At 30.9% G+C, this 20,465-nt stretch overlaps 3 protein-coding genes across 6 annotated transcripts; 2 read left to right on the top strand and 1 right to left on the bottom strand.

Moving 5' to 3' along the window:
• The first annotated feature begins 833 nt into the window (after positions 1-833).
• LOC107618586 (protein indeterminate-domain 7) lies at positions 834-4,329 on the top strand. The gene is made up of 3 exons (XM_016320696.3): positions 834-1,408; positions 1,504-1,900; positions 3,145-4,329. The coding sequence occupies exons 1-3, from the start codon at positions 1,174-1,176 to the stop codon at positions 4,112-4,114; spliced, it is 1,602 nt and encodes a 533-aa protein (XP_016176182.1). The 5' UTR covers positions 834-1,173; the 3' UTR covers positions 4,115-4,329.
• A 7,399-nt stretch (positions 4,330-11,728) lies between these two features.
• Positions 11,729-14,937, bottom strand: LOC107619199 (uncharacterized). The gene is made up of 2 exons (XM_088499710.1): positions 14,798-14,937; positions 11,729-12,200 (listed from the first exon to the last, which is right to left on the bottom strand). The coding sequence occupies exon 2, from the start codon at positions 12,191-12,193 to the stop codon at positions 11,993-11,995; it is 201 nt and encodes a 66-aa protein (XP_088355836.1). The 5' UTR covers positions 12,194-12,200; positions 14,798-14,937; the 3' UTR covers positions 11,729-11,992.
• Positions 14,938-15,426: 489 nt separating this feature from the next.
• On the top strand, positions 15,427-19,489 carry MED9 (mediator of RNA polymerase II transcription subunit-like protein). 4 transcript variants are annotated; one of them, XM_016320943.3, is made up of 7 exons: positions 15,427-15,910; positions 17,097-17,245; positions 17,643-18,096; positions 18,188-18,250; positions 18,425-18,505; positions 18,963-19,021; positions 19,104-19,489. In XM_016320943.3, exons 3-7 carry the CDS (start codon positions 17,713-17,715, stop codon positions 19,159-19,161), a joined length of 645 nt encoding a protein of 214 aa, XP_016176429.1. In that variant the 5' UTR covers positions 15,427-15,910; positions 17,097-17,245; positions 17,643-17,712; the 3' UTR covers positions 19,162-19,489. The 4 variants fall into 4 exon arrangements, with proteins under 4 accessions (XP_016176429.1, XP_016176430.1, XP_088356020.1 ...); XM_016320944.3 differs by lacking the exon at positions 17,097-17,245; XM_088499894.1 differs by having other exon boundaries at positions 15,488-17,245.
• The last annotated feature ends 976 nt before the right edge of the window (positions 19,490-20,465 follow it).

Genomic DNA, 20,465 nt, shown 5'->3' with positions numbered 1-20,465 from the left:
TTATTAAAACAAATTATGCATAAAATGCATTAGAATTTTGCTAATAAGTATCCTTAAAATGACTAAAATTTGAACATTTTATTTTATAATATTATTATGTGAAGATATTAGTTAAAATATTAAAATATTATATTAAATAATTTAATTAAATATATTAAATAATTTTATTATTTTTAAATATCATATTTACTTAGAGATATTTTTATATAAAAATTTAAGTATAGTTAATTTTAAGTAAAATTGATAATTAAAAACGTTAGACATTAAATGATAATTTAATTAAATTTATTAATAAATTACTTAACAGCTTTCAATTATTAGATCGAATAATTAACTGTACCTAAATTTTCGTCTTATTTAACATAATAACTATGCTATATGTACCATCAAAATTAACTATCAAAATAAATTACGAGTATAAAATATATATTAAAAATAAATTAAATTATAAATGTATTTATATACATACTAATATTAATTATTGATATTAGTCTACCAAAAACATTTTTGTTAATACAAGGTGTTAAGAGAGTGTGTGTATGTTAGCAGTAGGGTTCCCCTCCTCCTTGTGATTTTCTAATTTCTACTGCAAACAAATTAAAACCCTTCTCATCCACACCTTTTTTTTCCCCCTCTCTCTCTCTCTGTCTATATTTTTTGTTCATATTTGTGTGGCCGTAATTGGATTTTCTCTCATCTTAGCTTTATAAAACTAAACATAATATTTCACTCTCCTCCTCCTTCTCCTCCTAAGCTTCTTCCACTTCTCTTCTCTTCCCTTCTCATCTCTTCATTTCAATAAAAACCAAAACTACTACTTGTCTCTTTGCCTCACTGCCAAAACCACCACTGCCTTAAGCTTAGTGTGAAACCAAATCACTTTCATTCATTCAAGAGAGAGAGAAGAATACTATATATTCATCAAACTTTTCCCTTTCCTTTTTCCCTTTCTTTTCACCCGGATTTCAGATACCATTTTCCTCATTATCAACTATCAAGTATCAACTCTATTACTGCACTTCACTTCTTTTTCCTACTTTTTCTGTTTTCGGCAACCTTTCTCCTCTAGATCCCAGAAACCAAAAACAAAAAGATCTATGGCTCATACGTAGACATATATATATACATAGCTACCATTCTTAGAGGCTTATTTGAAATCAAGTAATTAATTATATGAGCATGATGAAGAGTTTGATATTCCAACAACAACAAAATCAGCAGCAGCAACAAGTGGTGGTAGTGGAAGAAAACATGTCTAATTTGACTTCAGCTTCAAACGAAGGTAATAACAGTGTTTCCTCAGGTACAAGAACTGAAATTGGAACCTTCATGACTCCACCACCAACATCATCTGACACTTCTACACAGCCACCATCAAAGAAAAAGAGAAACCTTCCCGGCAACCCAGGTTCCCTTCTTCTTCCTTAGCTTCTTTTCCTTTCTTTTTCTTGAGAGTTATTATGTAATTAAAGATGTTTTTCTTTTTCCTTCTAATTGGTTCAGACCCAGATGCTGAGGTAATAGCTTTATCTCCAAAATCTCTCTTAGCAACAAACAGATTCATGTGTGAGATCTGCAACAAAGGGTTCCAGAGAGACCAAAACCTACAACTCCACAGAAGAGGCCACAACCTACCATGGAAGCTGAAGCAGAGAACAAGCAAAGAGATAAGGAAGAAAGTGTACGTGTGTCCTGAACCCAGTTGCGTCCACCACGACCCGTCACGGGCCCTGGGGGACTTGACTGGGATCAAGAAACACTTCTGTAGGAAGCATGGTGAGAAGAAGTGGAAGTGTGAGAAGTGTTCAAAGAAGTATGCAGTTCAATCTGATTGGAAAGCGCATTCCAAGACCTGTGGCACTAGAGAGTACAGATGTGACTGTGGAACTCTCTTCTCAAGGTAACTAACTACTATTCTTGTATCATTCAAACTATATAAAATGTGAACATTGAAATCATCGATTAAAATTACTGAATCATCTGTCTTCTGTAAGATAAGATATGTGGTGTTAAGTGGTAAAGATTTGAAGTATATTTTAAGAGCGATGAAAATTTAGATGCAGTTGTTTTTGGTTATTTTGTTTTGATAATTAATTTGTCAATGATATAATTAGTGAGTTTGAAACTTGTGTATATGTTTTGATTTTGGTGGGCTGCTAGGTGAATATTAAAGTTAACTAAATTTTTATGGCAAAAAATGCAGAAGAGGATGACATAAATGCTTAAGAAAATTAAGTAATAATAATAAAAAAAAGAAATGATAAATTAGGAAAATAATGAATGACATGTGAAATTTACTACTACTACTATGAGTTCTAGTTAATTTTTATTCACCACTAGTGTCAGACCAACATCTATACTCTCATTTATGAAGGATGGGATTTTTGAAATCCGAGGTTGACTGAGATATGGTGTTTGAATTATTATTTGAAATCATTTATTATTTATTTATTTTGTTCATTTCTTTCGGTTTCTATGGTAAATTGGTCTCTGAACATATGCTAGAGATATTAGAAGTGAAAATTTATTCCAATAGAGAAAAGTTTTGAAGTCTTTAATATATACAATAGTTTGTTAGAATTACCAATACTTGTTAGCAGTTTTGTTAATGGGGTTGGAAAAAAATTAATATAATTTATGTTTCTAAATTCTAAAATGATTGGTGTTTTAAAATAGAAAGAGTGTAAACATTTTCTTCTTGGATATATAGGAGGACAGATGAGACATGATACACTATTGAATGGACCTTTTATTTCATTAATATAGAAGTCTCCCATAAAGTATAAACACCTCATGAGAGTGCAGATTCTTAGTTTGTTTTTTTTTTTTTTTTAAATTAAATGTACCACCTAACATGCACTATCCACTCTTTAAGTACTCCCAGATAATTTCCTTTGTTTAATTTTTTTGTTTTTGTTTTTAAATTGGAAAGACAGAGAGAGAGAGAGAGAGAGAGAGAAAGATAAATATAATGGTGTTTGAATAATTTCTGGAGTAGTGTAGTGTGTGAGTGTCATACACAACACAATAGTACTAACACTTTAAGTAACATCTTTCATTAGTTTTTGTTTTCTTGTGTGTGTTTGTTTGTGATTCTCTTTTCTGATATGATCTCTCTTTCTCTCTCTCTTTCTTCAATTACAGGAGGGACAGTTTCATAACCCACAGAGCCTTCTGTGATGCACTTGCACAAGAGACAGCAAGAACCACCACCACCACTTCAACAACAACAATACCCCAACTTCATCATCAATTCAATAATCCCCAAATTTTCCCATTGAAGAAAGAGCCATTACAGTTACACCACCAAAGTTTCAACCTTGTTAGGACAGAACTACCCCCATGGCTTGGAAGTAGCAGTAGTAGTAGTAATACTCCAACCCCATCACAAAATAATCATCAAGGTCAAGACTTTTTGAATCTCCATGAAAATAATGAGAACCCAAATCCAAATCCAAACCCTAACCCTAGGCTTGTAGGTGTTGGTGGTCCCACAATTGAAGGGTACCCTTCAGCTCACATGTCAGCAACAGCTTTGCTGCAAAAAGCAGCTCAGATGGGTGCAACCATGAGCAGCAGCATTGGGCCCCACCATCAAAGTCACGTGTCTGTTAATCCTTCTGCCACTCTTAATCACTTTCCTTTGAATTTGTCCTCACGTGATCACCACCACCATAACCATAACCATATCACCACAACCACCACCACCACTACCACCACAACTGCTGCTCCTTCTTCTTCTTCTTCTCTTCTTCATGATGTCATGATGATGAACTCTTTCTCTTCTGGATTTGAAGCGGCACAGTTTGATGATCCCTTTGGTGGAATTCTTGTTAGTAATAATAATATCACAAAGAAAGATGGTGATGATAATGGTAACGGTAATGGTAATGATGGCAATAATAATAATAACTTCTTGTTGCATGATACTCTTCCAAAGGCAACAACCACCACCGCCAATGACCGTGGTGGTGGCCGTGGCGGCGGTGCAAAAGAAGAGTTGACGAGGGATTTCTTGGGTCTAAGGCCACTTTCCCATAGTGACATTCTCAACATTGCTGCTATGGGAAACTGTATGAATGATCAGCAAAACCTACCTCAAAAGCATTGGTAATTAATTAATTAATTAATTAAGGTTAATTATTAGGTCAATCTTAATGTGTATATGGATTTACTTTTCTTTTTTCTTAATCATTAATATATAATTTTGTTTTATTCTGTTACTTTTTGTATTTAGCTTTTAGTTTTTGTTGATGATATTGTGTAAATCTTCCCAAAGGGAAGGACGTTCTACAATCTTAGTTCCTTAAGTACTTATTTTGGATACTCAATTATGTCCATGGATAGATAGATTAAGAATCATTATTGGATCATCATCAATAGATAGCAAAATAACATAAATTACACTATTTTCTTATCATTATTGAAAGTTAAGAGTTTTTTATAGGCCTAATGGAACCAACATAAAGAGATTTTAATATAGATCCACTATGTAATTTTATATTTTTATTCAATTAAATTATTCATTTGGGCTTTTTCATTTTATTTTAATTTTTTGTAGCAAGTGTGTGAGAGAGTTATTTTACAAATATATAATTAAATATCTGTATAATTTCAAATATTAAGCTTGTTTATGCTTCATTCAATTATTGAGAGTTAAAAATTACAATTTTGCATTGTCTATGAACATAAATTTATAATTCCACCGAACCTTCTATATATGTAGTTATGGGATTTAATTTTTTTTATTCAACTAAAAGATGCATGCCTATTTAAAAATTACACATAATTTTCTTATATATAACTCTTTGGTTAAGTATTGGAACAATATTAGGTACTGGGGAAAGTCCCTACATTTACTATATTTCAAAATAAGATAATTAGACAACAATGATTAGTTTAATTTAGGTGATAATGATTAATTGGGATATAAAAATAAATATAATTGTTGCTTTAATTTGAATCTTATATTCACAATCACAACAAAAACATGAATACAAAACAACAAAACTGTATGGCCACACATGTTTTTGTTAGCAAGAGGCAACAAAATATTATATAGATATAGGTATGGAGAGAAAATATGTCCGAATAAAGTTTGTTAATTATATATTATATGGTAGGGGAGCATATATTATTAAGCATTGGATTCTTCAGAAGAGGGAGCATTCGTTAATATGACAGATGTGCATGCATGTTAGCTTGTAAACTAATGTTTTTTTGTTTTGTGGTTTAATTATAGAAATTAAATGTGATAAGTTAGTTTTAGTTTAATTTATTTCTACTCAGATCATTATCTTAAATTATCATGTTAAGTCTACTAATATATTTTTAATAGCAGCATTTGAAAATTAAAATATTAAAAAAGAGACCTAAGTAAGTATGTCATCTTCTCCTCACTTATATTAAATTACAGTTTTTTCTTTAAAATACAAGATTATATCTATTATTTAATTAATCAATTTATTTTCAGAATTTAAAAAATAGAACAAGTGAATTGATATGGATGGAAGTATATACCTATCAATTCACTAGTAGTAATAAATTTAAATAAATAAATGTAGTAACAAGATTTTGACAAAAAAAATTAATAAATATTCAATTATAAATAAATTAAAAAATATATATGACCTACTTGTTTTTAGATTCAATAGTTTTATATTTTCTACCAAATAATATTTAGTAAAATCTAAGGAAAATATAATTTTTAATATTTTATTTCTACTAAAACACATAATTATAATTACATTATATGGGACTAATTATTATTATTATTATTATTATTATTATTATTATTATTATTATATATTCTTAAGGTATATATACATATCATTAGGGTAATAATTACATGTGTGTTTAAGTAGGAACTTTACAAGAAGAGAAATGCGAGACAGATATGCTTATCCCTAAACTCCTAGCTTAGACTATATATGCTTTTTCACATTATTAAGTCAATGTAAGTAATATATTGATAAATTGAGAATTGATATAGTAATAATAAACAAGCTAAGCATGCATTGAAAGTGGCGTTACCACCTCAACTTTCATTGGTTTTGTAAAGGCAAAACATCTCTGCAGCGAAAGATTCCTCTGAATCCCAATGCTCTTGTGTACTGAGCCTCCATCATACACACATGAAAAGGAAAGGATTAAAAAAAAGGGACAAATATACATAGTACGTACCAATAATCTATGATCCTACCCATATTATTATATTCTCCTACCTTTACATGAGAAGGGAAACTAATAAATTGTGTTTGATTTTTGTTTAAAAATGTCTTTGGTTAATTGATGAAGAAGCTAGGCTAAAGATATAGAAATGATATGGTATAATTGCATGTTTGTCATTTTCATGTAAGTAGTGAGTTATCTTTGTGTGAGATAGGGAAGGTGCAGACACAACTAAACAATGTAAAGGGAAAGGGTGGTGGGCTAGCTAAGCTGGTAGCTAGAGAATATAGATACAGCAAAAAGCACACTCTTTCTTAGCCATACATTCTTGCTAGATTTTGTAACTAGTGTCTTCAATTTTTTTTTTTTTTTTGTATGATTAAAAATAAAAATGTAAAGTTTTCATTTTTAATTTTTTAATTAAGTATTAGTTTTATTATATATATTTATTAAAATGTTCAATTTGTCTAAAAGAAAAATATATTAGGTTAAGTTTTTTTATTATATTTAGATTGAATTTAATTTTGATGCACTGTCAGTGTAAAATTATTTTACACATACATTTAATCACATAACACAACATTAACAAAAATAATTATCTTTTAAATTAATCGTATAAATAGTCATCTTAGAAAACGATTGTGATTGTATGCAGGGACAAAGCTACGTACATAAAAAGGGGGCAATGGTCACCCTAATTTTAAATTTTTACATATAAATTATATGTAAATTTCAGTTTAACCCCATAAAATTTTATTTTAGTCTTATTTTATTGTGTAAATATTTTTGGTCTTCTTTAATATTTTATCTAGCTCCTCCCCTGATTGTACGGCTGTGAAAAATATTCTTTGACATGTAAATAAACATTTTTTATTGTTTATTCATATAATAGTATCTACATAGCAAATTCTCTCTTGAGTTATTATCTTGAATTTTTAACATACATAATATAATATATACATGTGTAATCAAAATATAAAAATGTTTGTTTGGAGGTGAAGATAATTGTAACATTATAAATTCATTGTATTTTTGTTCTTCTAAAAATAAAAATAATAAAGAATTACAATAATATACAATTTTTGTCTTGTCTTTATCTTTACACTTATATGATGTCATAATAACTACATACTAATAATAAACTTAGTTAAATATATATAAAATTCTTTATAATAATAATTAACAAAAACATTATGTACTATATTATACTGTTTATATTGGGTGTAGATGTGATTTGTTGGGAGTGCTTTTTGGCTGGAAAAAAAAATCTGAATTAAAAGTCACAAGGTAATAAGAATGCAAAAACAACAATAATAATTAATAAGTGGATATTGGTAGCTCTAAAAGCTGAAAGAGTTGCCAGAATGATTGAAGGGTATTTGTTTGTTGTATGTGTTTTTTCTGTTTATTGATGGGCATGTATATATATTGAGCCATAATCCTAGTTGACTTGTCGTTGTAAAAAGATTATAAAGATGCCTTTTTCTTTTCTTCCATCTCCTTTGGCCAAAATCAATGTCACCTTTTGTGTTTGACTATATAAGCCTCCATCACTTTCTTCTCCAACTCATCTATATATGTAGTGTAATTATGTATGTGTGTTTATCTTCACCTATATATGATTGGACCAGTTTCTACACCCTGTGTGGGCTTTTTTTTTCTTTTACTAAAGATAAGGAGATTCGAATTCGCGATATTTTAGATGAGTATGAAAAGACTATGTCATTTGAGTTATAATTAATTGGCGTGTGGGCTTATTCTTGTTTTAATTTCCATGTATTTCATATATTAATAAAATTATAATTTAAAAAGATTTTCAAAATGTTGCATTAGTATATAACAATTTATTAGAGATTATAGCCAAATAGTGGATAGGATTTTGAAAATTTATATAATAAAAAGACTACTTTATTAAGTTACTGAGACAATACTATATTTTATAGGAGAGAAAAAAAAAAACAAAGTATTAGTTAGTGTCTTAGTGAGATAATATTGCATTATAGACACTATTTGATTTTATATTCATATGAGCATTATTACCCACCATATACTATACTACTCATTTTTGCTTTGATATGAGTGTTACATAATTATCAAAATCAAGTTGGCAATCAATATTCTATCAAGGAATTGTATTGTTAAAATATTTTTTATTAAAAACACACACATATTTATATATATATAAAATTACATGTATATTAAAATCAATCACTAAGTGTGTGTTTAGATTGTGGTTTGTCAAATTGGAGTTTGAATAAAAGTGATTTTATAGAATTGATTTTGGGTAGAAGTAACTCAACATGATTTATGTTTAGCAATTCTTTATCAAAATTGATTTTAATAAAATAAATATTGTTTGGATAATATTAGTTAAAATCACTTTTAGATAGATAATTACTTAAAAGGACATGACATTAAATTATAATGTTATTTTTTTATACATATTTAATTTTTTTTATACATTTTTTTATGTTTTTTATATAGTATATTTTTAATATTCTTAGTATTTTTTTTAGTAGGTTATAATTTTTAACTATTATTATTATTATCATTTATGGTTAATTTTTTTGTTTAATTTATTTTACCTAATGGGATCAATAAATTCTATTATAAAAAGATAATAATAAATATAATACATAAAAATTATAACTATAAAAATATATAATGTCAAATAAAAAATTAATAAAAAATATAAATAATAAATAATAAAAAAATTATAGAGAAATAATAAGAATTTTATAAATAATGCAATAACATGTATAAAAAATAAAGTTGGTAAAAGAAAAATAAATGTTGAAGGTAATGCTAAAAGCACGTTAGTGCAACGGAAAAATTAGAAATTATTACTTCTTGTAGACGTGATTTTATGAAAAAAATTAAAAAAAATTAGCCAAATAAAAAATTGAAGCTTTCAAAAAGTTCTAACGTACTTTTTCCTTCAAACGTAATTACCAAACACATCCTAAATCAATTTATACATATTTATTTACATTCTTTTAACTAAATAGTCAATCAATAGAATAATTAAATTTATAATAGATCAATAATAAAACTTGTTTGCATTTGTATAATAATTTTTTTATATGCTTAAAATCTCAACTTAATTTTGGTTCAAAATAGAGTAAAAAAAGGACAGGTGTGTGTGAGGGCATGAATAAAGAGAAAGAAATGGAGGGAAATGGTATTCTGATTTTGATTCACATGGGTTGCTGTTAACATTTTCAGTCATCTATCCTATTCGTATTCCTCGTGCTCTTGTCCGACACCAACCTCAATTTTTTTGGTGGTGATCTTCTCAATCTTTTTTAATAATTAAAAGAATAAAATATAATTATTTATTATTAATTTTATAAGTAAGATTTAAAAAATATAAAAAAAATATTAAAAAATAAAAAATTACACTTTCTTTCTTTGATTATTAAAAAAATTAAAAGGATCCATTTTTTCAAACGGCTCCACTCTCGCACTCAAAGTACTGCTACAGTGCTACAAACTACGCACTACTAAATTCTAATTGAGATACATGGATAGTCAAATGTTATAACTTATAACTCCTTAAAGAGAAAGTATAGCAACTCAATTTTAGTCAGCTAATATTAATTAATTTTAGTATTTAAGTTTATAATTTAAAATAAATAAAATAATTTTTAAAAAATTGACTAATATTAACTAAAAAAAGTTAATTACTTAACATCATAGTTGTTAGAATCGAATCAGTGATCGAACCAGTTAAATTATTGGTTCACTGATTTATTAGTTCAACCGATAAATTATTGGTTGAACCGATAAAACCGATCTCACGTAACTATAAAATATAAAATATAAAATAGTTAAAAACTTAAAATTAAAATTTGAAATACATATTTTCACCAACATTTTATGAAGAATCAAGTCTCCACTTCTAAAAATAACTAATATAAAAAACCATAAAATTTATCAGTAATACTACAATAGTATCTTAATTTGACACAATAAAAAAAATGATTAATTCACAAAGCCTATTATCTAACTATAATATCAGTAGATTTTAACACTAATATCAAAACAAATAACCTTAATCACAATACTAGCAATAAAATAGATAAAGTAAATTAATAAATTTTTAGTGAAATTTATATTTATATTAATAATGGTATATAATTAAAATATAATTAATTTGAAAAATATAAAAATAAAAAATTAAATTAAATTAGATATTTATGTATACTATATAATTAGTATTTGTCAAATATTGTACTTAGAAGCACAACTTCCTTAGACAGCCAAATGAGTAAACCGAATCGGATTAAAATTCGGTTCATTGATTTTTCAGTTAAACCAGCTGGTCTAGTTCGATTTTTATAACTATGCTTAACATGACTACTTAAACAAAAGAATAAAATATCTTAAAAGTTTTTAAAATATTTTAAAATTATCTTTAACATTTATTTTATTTTAAATTTTATTTCTGATGTTTCAAATATGTTTTAATTATATCTTTAGAATTTAATTATTGAGTTGCTAAGACAGCATCTCAAAAAGTATATTTTACACTACATAAAATAAACGTTATTAAAAATTTATGTTATAATCTTGACTATTAATATGCAAAAGAGAGTTAGGAGCTTAACCCACCCAAGACTCACCCAAGGATTCCGATAGATTTAGAGGCTTTATTGATGAATTAGAAATTGCAAATCAGTCTCTCATTGAAATACACTGGTGAAACTACCAACTATGGAGGGAGTTCTTCCTCTCCTATTCTAACAGATCTAACAGAAATTTTACAAAAACTAAAACTAACTAATCAACTAGTATTTATAGGCAGCAACTAGGACTAAGACTATTGCCCTTATGGCTGTTAGTGCAGCTCAAAGAGATCAAACAGATAGTAAATTAATAGCAAGCAAGAACTAAAACAACTAAAACTAGCAATTAGACTACTTACCTCTCCTCTTATAAACTAAACCAAACCTGTTTTTATTGTGAATAGATCATCTCAATTTTTTTTTTCAATTGGAAGAATAAAGTGTAATTTATAATCGTTCAATGTTTTCTCTTGGTCCTACCTATAAAATGTATGATGAGAGATAACATTTTATCCTCTCAAGTGAAACAAAAAATTGATCCATTTCCGTTTCTCTTAGATTCTCTAGCAAATTTTGCTAAAGTTATCAACACCTTGTTTAATGTGTAGGAATCAATTACATTTAAAGTGCCTAAAATTCAAGCTATATAGCATAATGTTCCGAACACTGTTCTATTGTCCTTCTATGCACTTCTAGCATCAGTTTCCAACTCCACGTTCTAACTCAATTGCAAGCACAACCAACATTTCCCCCAAAGGTTGCAACTACCATTTTTTTTTGTTACATTTATAGCAATGAAGTTTAAAACTATAACTTCATACATACTACATAAACCCTTCACCACTAGACCATTCCATACTACTTTTAACATTGTGGAAGCCAGCATAATCAACATTAAATAACTAATCATTATGCAAAAATGAAATCGTGTTATTAAGTATTAAAATAAACTTTATATAAAAATACAAACATAAACTGGCACAGGAAAATTGAAAAAAATAAAATAAAATAAATTCACTGCAAAGTCGTCATTTTGCAAAATAAAATTTACAACATCTAAAACACACTACTCAGCTGAGTGTACAGCTTCATTTAAGACTCCATGATTCCATATCTAACAGAACATTTGAAGTGGTTATTATATTCACCATCTGTTTATATCACAATCCGCAAATGGCTCTCTTTGTTCCCATAAAACTCGGGGAAGATTCAACTAATCTACATAAAGAAATCCGGAAACAGATAAAGATACATTATTTTGGAGACTGTTGAGGAGCATCTTTTTGTTCTTGTTTTGATCCTGCCACAGCTGCGGTTGCTGCTGCTGTCATTGCAGCCGCAGCTGCGCCCATTTTTACACCACCTGCTGCCTTCATTGCGCCGGCTATTTTAGCGAATGCTGCAACCCCTCCAACAAGTATAGCTCTCAATGCAACTGTTGGTTTTATTGCCATATTCTACCTGCAAAAGAGCAAATCAGATTGACACCAACTTGCATACTGAGCAAGTTTATTACATATTAGCATAGGAATGCCATTTCCATACACAAAGAAAACCCCGGTTTCCGTCAATCAGCAACATCAATGTAAATGCATGCCAGCAATAAACTATGAACTTTCAAGGATTACTATTTAACCCTCTAAAAATGAAAGGCCTTTCTCATACAAAAAATGTGTACAATAGCAATCATGAAACCATTTTCAAGCGCAATACAAGTATTCACAAAACTTAGTAACTCGCTTAATAGAGTGCATGAAAGAAAGGGTGAAATAAGAAAATAGACACAGAATTAAGGAAGAGTACGGGTGCACATTTGTAACCAAGTGTGCTGAGTTGGCAATGGCACGGGAGTGAGGTTGTTAGAACTTAGAACTATACAGGGTGTGGGAGAGACGAAGAGTGCTGTTAGAAAGCTGAAATAGAATCAGATTTAGGAGAGAGACTCAACATCTAACAGGCTACCACTATTGTACACATTTTCTGTTTTTGCAGTGAATAATACATACCAGGAAGAGGATGAAACTGCCTCTTTTGCTCAAGTCCTAGAGGTTTACTCATTTAATATTTGTTGATTCTCCTATAATTGGCACCTGTTCTTACAGAACAAGTCCAACTAGAGAATTATGGAACATTACTTTTGATTGTATGTATTCTATCCAAAAATTTTAAATTATGATCAAATTTGGTTTATAGAATCATCTGACAAATGGTAGGTCTAAACAATATAAGACGTCATAAAAGACTTATCCCTTTCAGAAGTTGATGGTCTTTAAAACATTACTAGAATTGGGCCATTGACATCAGTTTAAAACCATATTTCATCTTCCTTCGAATGTTGGCCTTTTTAAAGATCTCTCAATAGCATTGAATGGTACACAGAGCCAATTTCACCTGGTATGACCAGGCATGCTTGAAATTAGAGAAAGAGAGTAAAAGGAGTGACTAACTTAATTATGGGAGTCATCTTGTCTATTTATACTGAGGAATAAAACACATTTTAAGACTAACATAAGCCCAAGGCCACTAACACTATATTATATTACTTATTCCCTAACACTTGCTATTTGCCATTCTAATCATGAATATCATGATCTTCAATCAAAAGCAGGGTCTAACTTGAGGGCACAGATGTTGATAAGCTTTGTTCTCTGTTCCTAAATTTTGTATCTTGCTGCAGTTAGAGCACTGAATAATTACTTTTCACTTTAATCCTATCAACACTAATTCTTGTTGGTCCTGTGTGTAGAGCTTTATATTTTCATTGTAACTTCGAGACATTTCTATTCACCAATAATCAATAATCATTACAAGAAAAGGGAATCAAGGTGCCATCAAGAACTCATCAGCTAGTGTGAATTTGATTTTGTCAAAGTTAGCCAGTACTAAAATGGTTTACTTAATGCACCCAGAATCAAAGCTATTCGGTGTTGAAGTTTAGATCAGATCACCAAAGTCAGTTTCAAATTACAACTATAGTTCTTAGCAACTATGACTCTTTTGCAAATAGATAACCAGTATTCCTCCATTTTGGCAACCGGGATGGCTTGCCACAAGCTAAAACAGATTCAACACAAGAAACATAAACTTTACCCCCATTCAATCGATCTATTGAGCTTTATCCTTGCTATATTGACTTGAGGAAAAAATCTCTACAACACCACCAGAGCAGATACATTTTTTCAGTTAACCTACTTCTGCACTAAGCATTGCAATCAATGCATCTCCCTAGATCACAATTTCAGATACGATTGTCTTGCAAGATTTGGACACAATTGTATCGCCCAAGATATGCATGAAGAGAAAGATAAAATGGGTAAGTCTGGCACAGAAGTCGCATAGCTGCCCGAATCAAAATTTATGTAAATTCTGTTGGGAAAGTAAGATAGCATTAGAACTTTTACATATCCCCTCATAAAACTATGTGAAAGGCATTTTCTAGTCATGAATATAAAATTTTGTAAATAAGGTTTCTTCTTCCTCTTCTACTTTGAAGCATAGGCATTTCTAAATGGCTATTTTACTTGTACCGGATACTAGTAGTTGTTGGGCACTTACTATTCAAAGTATTATAATGAAAAAAAAATGTTATATATACCCTCTCGTACCGTACTTTTTGGCAAAAATTTCATAATCCTACTCTTATATGTATAGGGTATGGGTACTGAATCCATATCTATGTAACAGTTTTTCTTCTCCCCTTTTTTTTCATTTCCTAATATCTGATTAGACATCAAGATAGTTGAAGCATGAAGCTTAAAAACCCCCTACTTTTGATCATACTTAATTCACGGAACTCTAATTAGGTATTTAGTTTTGAATTTACAGATGATAAACTATCATAAACAATCCTAACTAAAGAACCTCACCAAATTCATAATCCCCCCCCCCCCTCTTTTAATTCACATAATCAATCAAGAGTTAATTAATCCTCTAATTGTATTAATATTCTGAGCCTAAACAAGAGTTAATTATTACAAAGGATAGCTGAATTGAGAATGACGGCATTTGCAGCTGATACAGCAAGTTCAAGTACCAAAAAAAAAAAAAAAAAATCAAACCTGAAAGTGAAATGGAGGTGGATCCACGTGAAAGATGAAACCTTTGAGGGAAATGTGAAGAGGAAAGAGGACAGTGCAACGACGAATCTAATGCTCGCCCCGCTGTGTTCCTTGCCTTGTCCCTCGGACCTAGATATAAGGTCTGTAATGTTCAAGGTTGCGGTGAGGGCGCAATGCGGCTGCTCCAAACGACAACGTCGTTTCATGTATTGAACAGTATATTTTTTAGAGATAAACAACAAATTTGTCCTTTCCTTGAGAGATTTATAACTACAATAAAAATAATTAAATATATATTTATAAAAGATTTGTAAATTAAATGTTGATGTATTTTTTTATAAATAAAATTAAAAAATAAAATTATTTAAAAATCAAATTTTATTTTACAAAATTTCTAATTAGGAGTACAGTTTATTTATCAAGTATAAATATCAATTTTAAAAATTGGATAGGACCGATCGGTCGAACCGGTTGAATCGGAAACCGATCATAAAAATGGTCCGATCCAGTTTGTAAAACCGCTCAATTTAAAACCGTTCGAGAACCGTTAAACCGGCCAGTAACTGGTCGGTCAGATCGGATCGGAAGCCGGCCGGTTTACATAAACGACGTCGTTTCCTTTGTTGAAAGGGAAAAGATTGCACGCGTGACGCGTTATCCACTTATCCCCCACTTCTCCAACTCCTTTCTGCAGCAAATGCCCTAGCAGCCAAAGAAACCAAACCCTAGCAGCCTCCACCAATCGTCGTCGCCGTCTGTCGGAGTGGGAGATTGCTGCCGCCGTCCGTCGCACTCAAGAACTACCGTCTTCGTGCTCTCGGGCCTCTCGCCGGATCCTCCGCGTCGTTTGCTCGCATCTCGCCTCTCTCCTCTGTGCTCGGCTGCTCGCGCCTCCCTCCGCCAGTGAGTGCTCGAGCTGTGCGCGTTGGTTGCTGCTCGTCGTCTGTGGTTGTCTCTGCTCGAATCTGCCTCCCAGTGTCACTCGAGTCTCGTCTCAGTCACTGGCATCTCGTGGTTCGCCTGTCTCGTCGCCGGCGGCAGAAGCAACTCGTGGGGTTGTCTCTTGCTTCGTCGCCTTCCGTGGGGTGGTCGCTGACTCGCCGTCGACCGTTGGTGAGTCCCTGCACCATCGCTTCCCTGTTCTCTCTTCTCCAGATTTCCCTTCTCCCTGTATTTTTGCATGTTGCCGAAAAAATTGCTAATCAATAAATTTGCCTTGTTGCTGATCTAAATGTTGCTGTAAATCGGGACTTTACTAAGATTTGTTAAATTTGTTGCTGTAACTTGAATTTGTTGCTGAATTTGTTGCTTCCTAGTCACAGAATCATAACAGAATGCTCAGTGAGTGCTTGGTTGATTGGCTTTGCTCACTGATTGTATTTGATGATAGATTTTAAATTGATAACTTTTAAATTTTAAATTTGCACTGCCCATGTTACTGATTCACTGTTCCTTCAGTGCTTTTTGTTGTTGTTAATCATTGTGATGAGCTTTGTTAAAATTGGGTTGAAAAATGTTAATCTTTCTTCATTTTTCATTGTTCTTAACTTCTGTTCTTATTAAAAAAATTGCAATTGGTGATCTTTTGATTTATTATATGCTTCATGTTTTTAATTTCACTCTGCTTCTAGGCTTTGAAATCAGTTTTAAGATAACAACATCTTCTGGAACTGCTTTCTGTTGTTTCACTGCCTGATGGGAAAGTAAGATATGATCTAGAATTACGATAGTACACAGTGATGTTTTTTTCATTTGGCTGGACTCAGTGAGACAACTGGGAAATATTCTTGTTTGGTCTGATTAACTAACTTCAATATTTAACCTTGTTAATCATATCTTGTACAATTCAGACAAAAGCAGGGCCTATTTTGGTTGCCATAAATTCCTTCAACAAAGTTCCTCTGTATGATAATGATTATATTAATGATTATATTAAAGCCTACAAGCATAAAAGAATTAAAAGAGCCTGTTTTGTTTTACTTTTTGACTCAATTACGTTAAGGTAATATTGTCTATCTTTAACTTGTGCACTGCAATTATTTTGCATATTTTGATGATTAATTACATTTAGTTGGTGATAGTTTGTGTAGGGTTTTAAATTTGAAAGATATTTTATGATGTTTATTTATAATTTACTTATTATTTTATCATGGAACGGTTTTTTCGGTTAAACCACGGTTAGACCGGTTAGACCAATAAACCAATGACTAAAGCGGTTTGATGACCGGTCCGGTTTTCAGAACCTTGATAAATATAAATACAGTTCACCATTTATTAAAGAGATGAATTTTTTTGTTAGTTATCCATTGAAAAAAAAAAGGTCGAAAAGGAAACCCAGCCTTCGCCGTATCCTCTGCCCCTGATTTCTCTTCTCACTCTGCTGCTGTGATTCCCTCCCTTCCTCTGGCTGCAGCGTTTCTTCGTTCCGTCGGCATCGTCCTCTCACTGGTATATTTGTTGTTCTTGCTGTTATCTTAAGAATGGTGTATGAATGGAATTAAGAATCAGGGGGAATATTTGGATGAGTGTGTAATAAGGGAGAAGAAGAATTATTATAATTTAGAAGAGGAATTAGAGAAGAACATAGTCAATGAGAAGGAAATTTCATTTCATCACTGTTGCATACAATTATTACACTAGTTTTACTCTTATTTATACTATTTTCACTTAGACCTAGTCCTATTCTTGTAATTGGTGAGCTGGAAGGGCTTTTGCATAGTTCATAGTTCAAACATATACTGTGATTATTCATTCATGTGTCAATTTTGCTTTTGTGTATTTTTCAAGTAATATTAGGGGCTTTTGCATCCTCTAAACTTCTAATGGTATTTGGTGGTTAATGTAGAAACAATAGTGGTATTGTTGGTGCTCGAACCCTAATCTGTGTTTGCAAAGGGCAGAATTGAATTGAATCGATGGATCAGTTTTCTTCAGGAGGAAACTGGACAATGATCCCAACCCACAACACTAACACCCCAACCCATTCTCAATCTCAAGATCCCCTCTATCTCCACCAGCAGCAACAGCAGCAGCAACAACAACAGTTTCTCCATCAAACGTTTCAGCAACCTCAACAGCCTCAATTCCAACAACAGCAGCAGCTTTATCAGCAACAACAACAACAACAACAACAACAACAACAACAACAACAGCAACTTCTTCTGCAGCAGCAGCAGCAGCAGCAGCAACAACAACAGCAGCAGCAGCAGCTGCAACAGCAACAGCAACAGCAACAGCAGCAGCAGCAGCAGCAGCAGAACCTTCACCAATCACTGGCCTCACACTACCACCTCTTACATGTAACCTTAACCCAGTTTCCCCTTAACTTCATTGTTATTGTTGCTTTGTTATGATTTATATTTAATTTTTTAGTTTTATTTTTGGGTATAGCTGGTTGAGAATTTGGCTGAGGTTATCGAGCATGGGACTCCAGATCAACAGTCAGATGCATTGGTATGATATGTTTTAAATTTCATTCATTTTTTTTGCCTTGTTTTCATTGTTTTGTTCAATATCAATCACCTTTTTTTTTCTTTTTTCGTTTTGGCAATTGAACTTCCCAATTGAGGGTTGTTTGAAAGTTTGAATAGTCATTTGTGTCATATTTGGTTGGTTTTGTTGTTATAGATCACTGAATTGAGCACCCATTTTGAGAAGTGCCAGCAACTGTTGAACTCAATCTCCGACTCCATTAGCACCAAGGCGATGGTATTTAGCGATTCTGCAATTTCTGTTTCTGTTGTAAAATATGTTTCTTATTTTATGCTTTGCTTTTACATATATTGGTTGCTACATAGAGGATAGGCATATTTAATTAAACACTTGAACTTCTAAATATTTAGCTTCAAAAGTGTGCTGAAACTGAATAATTTTATTATGGTTTTGGTACTAGGTGCACTCATGTGTGCACTTGTGTATTTATGTGTGTCTTGAGCTGGGTTTGAGGTTTTAGCATTTATACTTATGTGTCCAACCTATGCATGATAATTAAAAAAACACATGCATCGACCAACACAGAAAAGAAGAATGATACATATTCTATTCTGCATCTTGATATGATTGTTCTTTAAACAGTAGAAAAGTTGAATCTTTAACTTGCTGTTTTATACCGGTACTATTCTAGGTCTAATATGAGTTTGTACTTTCTGGATGATGCTAAATGCAGACAGTTGAGGGACAGAACAAGAAGCTAGAAGAAAGTGAGCAATTGCTAAATCAACGAAGGTTAGTGCTATGTTTATCTGATATCTATGTTTGATTGAGTTGCTTGATGCTAAACACGTATTCATTTTTCTCCTTGTTACAGAGACTTGATTGCTAATTACCGAAATTCTGTCGAGGAGCTTGTTAAGTCTGAGCCATAGGAGCCTGTCAATTTTCAGGTTGGCTAAAAACCACAAATATTGTATTGTTTGTCGAGAGATTGTAGCTTCGTTGTTTTACTAGATGTGTATCTCCAGTTTCTAACTTCAAATTAACAAAATTGCTAAGATTTACACTTGATACGTTGTTCAAGAGCATGTCTCAGAATTAGATTTATGTTCTACAATCTCAATGTAGTCAAGGATTAATAGGTGTAGCTTAAAGTTATTTCTTGATGGAAAGATAGCCGATAGCACATGTATATCTGATTATCATCAAAGTACAGAACACAAGAAGTGCATAGCTGAACAGCATTCTCATTGATGTTGAGTGTCACTGTCTTGTTGTCGATAGAAAATAGAAAAAGTAATTATAGAATTCACACTACAAATATAAAATTGGATTGAGAGAAACTTATCTGTCTATCTCGAATTCTCGATCTGCTTTTCAATCCACTGAAAAATATTTCTGTGAAAATATAGGATAAAACTCGCTATTACTAATTTTATGACTAGTTTTTACTATTTACGATGAGAACGAACAAATGTCATTCACGTGAGGGTTGGTTTGTTGCAATACATCTCATAGTTTGACTATTCAAATTGAAGGATGTTATTATTTTCACAAAAGATGAAAAAAAAATTAAAAAAAAAAAACCTAAAGCCATACTCAATTATGATTTATGATTAAAGTTATGCTATGTATATACTAAAATTAGGCACTAAAGTTAGTCATCAGTATAAAATATATGTTGAAATACGAATACACATTAAAAATAAATTAAATTATACATGTATTTATCAGTATAAAATATATGTTGAAATACGAATATACATTAAAAATAAATTAAATTATACATGTATTTATATAAAACTAATGACTGTTTTTGGTATACAAATAATATTTTTGTTTATGATTATTATCATTCAGCTCAAAGAACTCATTCATTGCCAATGTGCATTACCATTTACCACATCAATATCGATACCATAAGTTTGTAACCATATAATAAAACTTATTGTGCATTCTTTAATTATCACTGAATAACTTGTTTTGTATTTTAAAATTACTATTAAAATAATTGGATACTATTAAATATAATAAATATGTTATTATAAATGTCATATATATAAAATCATGAACGTTGAGTTAAATAAAATAATTTTGAGTTATTATTTTGCTAGTATAACCTATAATAAAAATACAATGGCAAGCTTCGAATCATGCATAATTTGCATGCATGCAAAAATATATGATGTAGGTGTTAATGGAGTGAAATATCAGCCACATTAACATAATGCACATA

Source organism: Arachis ipaensis, chromosome B9 (assembly GCF_059453495.1).
Source record: "Arachis ipaensis isolate K30076 ecotype BB chromosome B9, ASM5945349v1, whole genome shotgun sequence".
In the NCBI taxonomy this organism is placed as follows: domain Eukaryota; kingdom Viridiplantae; phylum Streptophyta; class Magnoliopsida; order Fabales; family Fabaceae; genus Arachis; species Arachis ipaensis.
Note: the sequence above shows the minus strand (reverse complement) of the source record. Positions and strands in the feature narration are given on the sequence as shown.

Excerpts from the sequence above, each read along its gene's own strand:
- MED9 (XM_016320944.3), top strand. The coding sequence starts at position 17,713 with ATGGATCAGTTTTCTTCAGGAGGAAACTGGACAATGATCCCAACCCAC. Across the intron at positions 18,097-18,187 it reads CACACTACCACCTCTTACAT|CTGGTTGAGAATTTGGCTGA; the intron begins GTAACCTTAACC and ends TTTTGGGTATAG. Across the intron at positions 18,251-18,424 it reads ATCAACAGTCAGATGCATTG|ATCACTGAATTGAGCACCCA; the intron begins GTATGATATGTT and ends TTGTTGTTATAG.
- LOC107619199 (XM_088499710.1), bottom strand. The coding sequence starts at position 12,193 with ATGGCAATAAAACCAACAGTTGCATTGAGAGCTATACTTGTTGGAGGG.
- LOC107618586 (XM_016320696.3), top strand. The coding sequence starts at position 1,174 with ATGAGCATGATGAAGAGTTTGATATTCCAACAACAACAAAATCAGCAG. Across the intron at positions 1,409-1,503 it reads AAACCTTCCCGGCAACCCAG|ACCCAGATGCTGAGGTAATA; the intron begins GTTCCCTTCTTC and ends TAATTGGTTCAG. Across the intron at positions 1,901-3,144 it reads TGTGGAACTCTCTTCTCAAG|GAGGGACAGTTTCATAACCC; the intron begins GTAACTAACTAC and ends CTTCAATTACAG.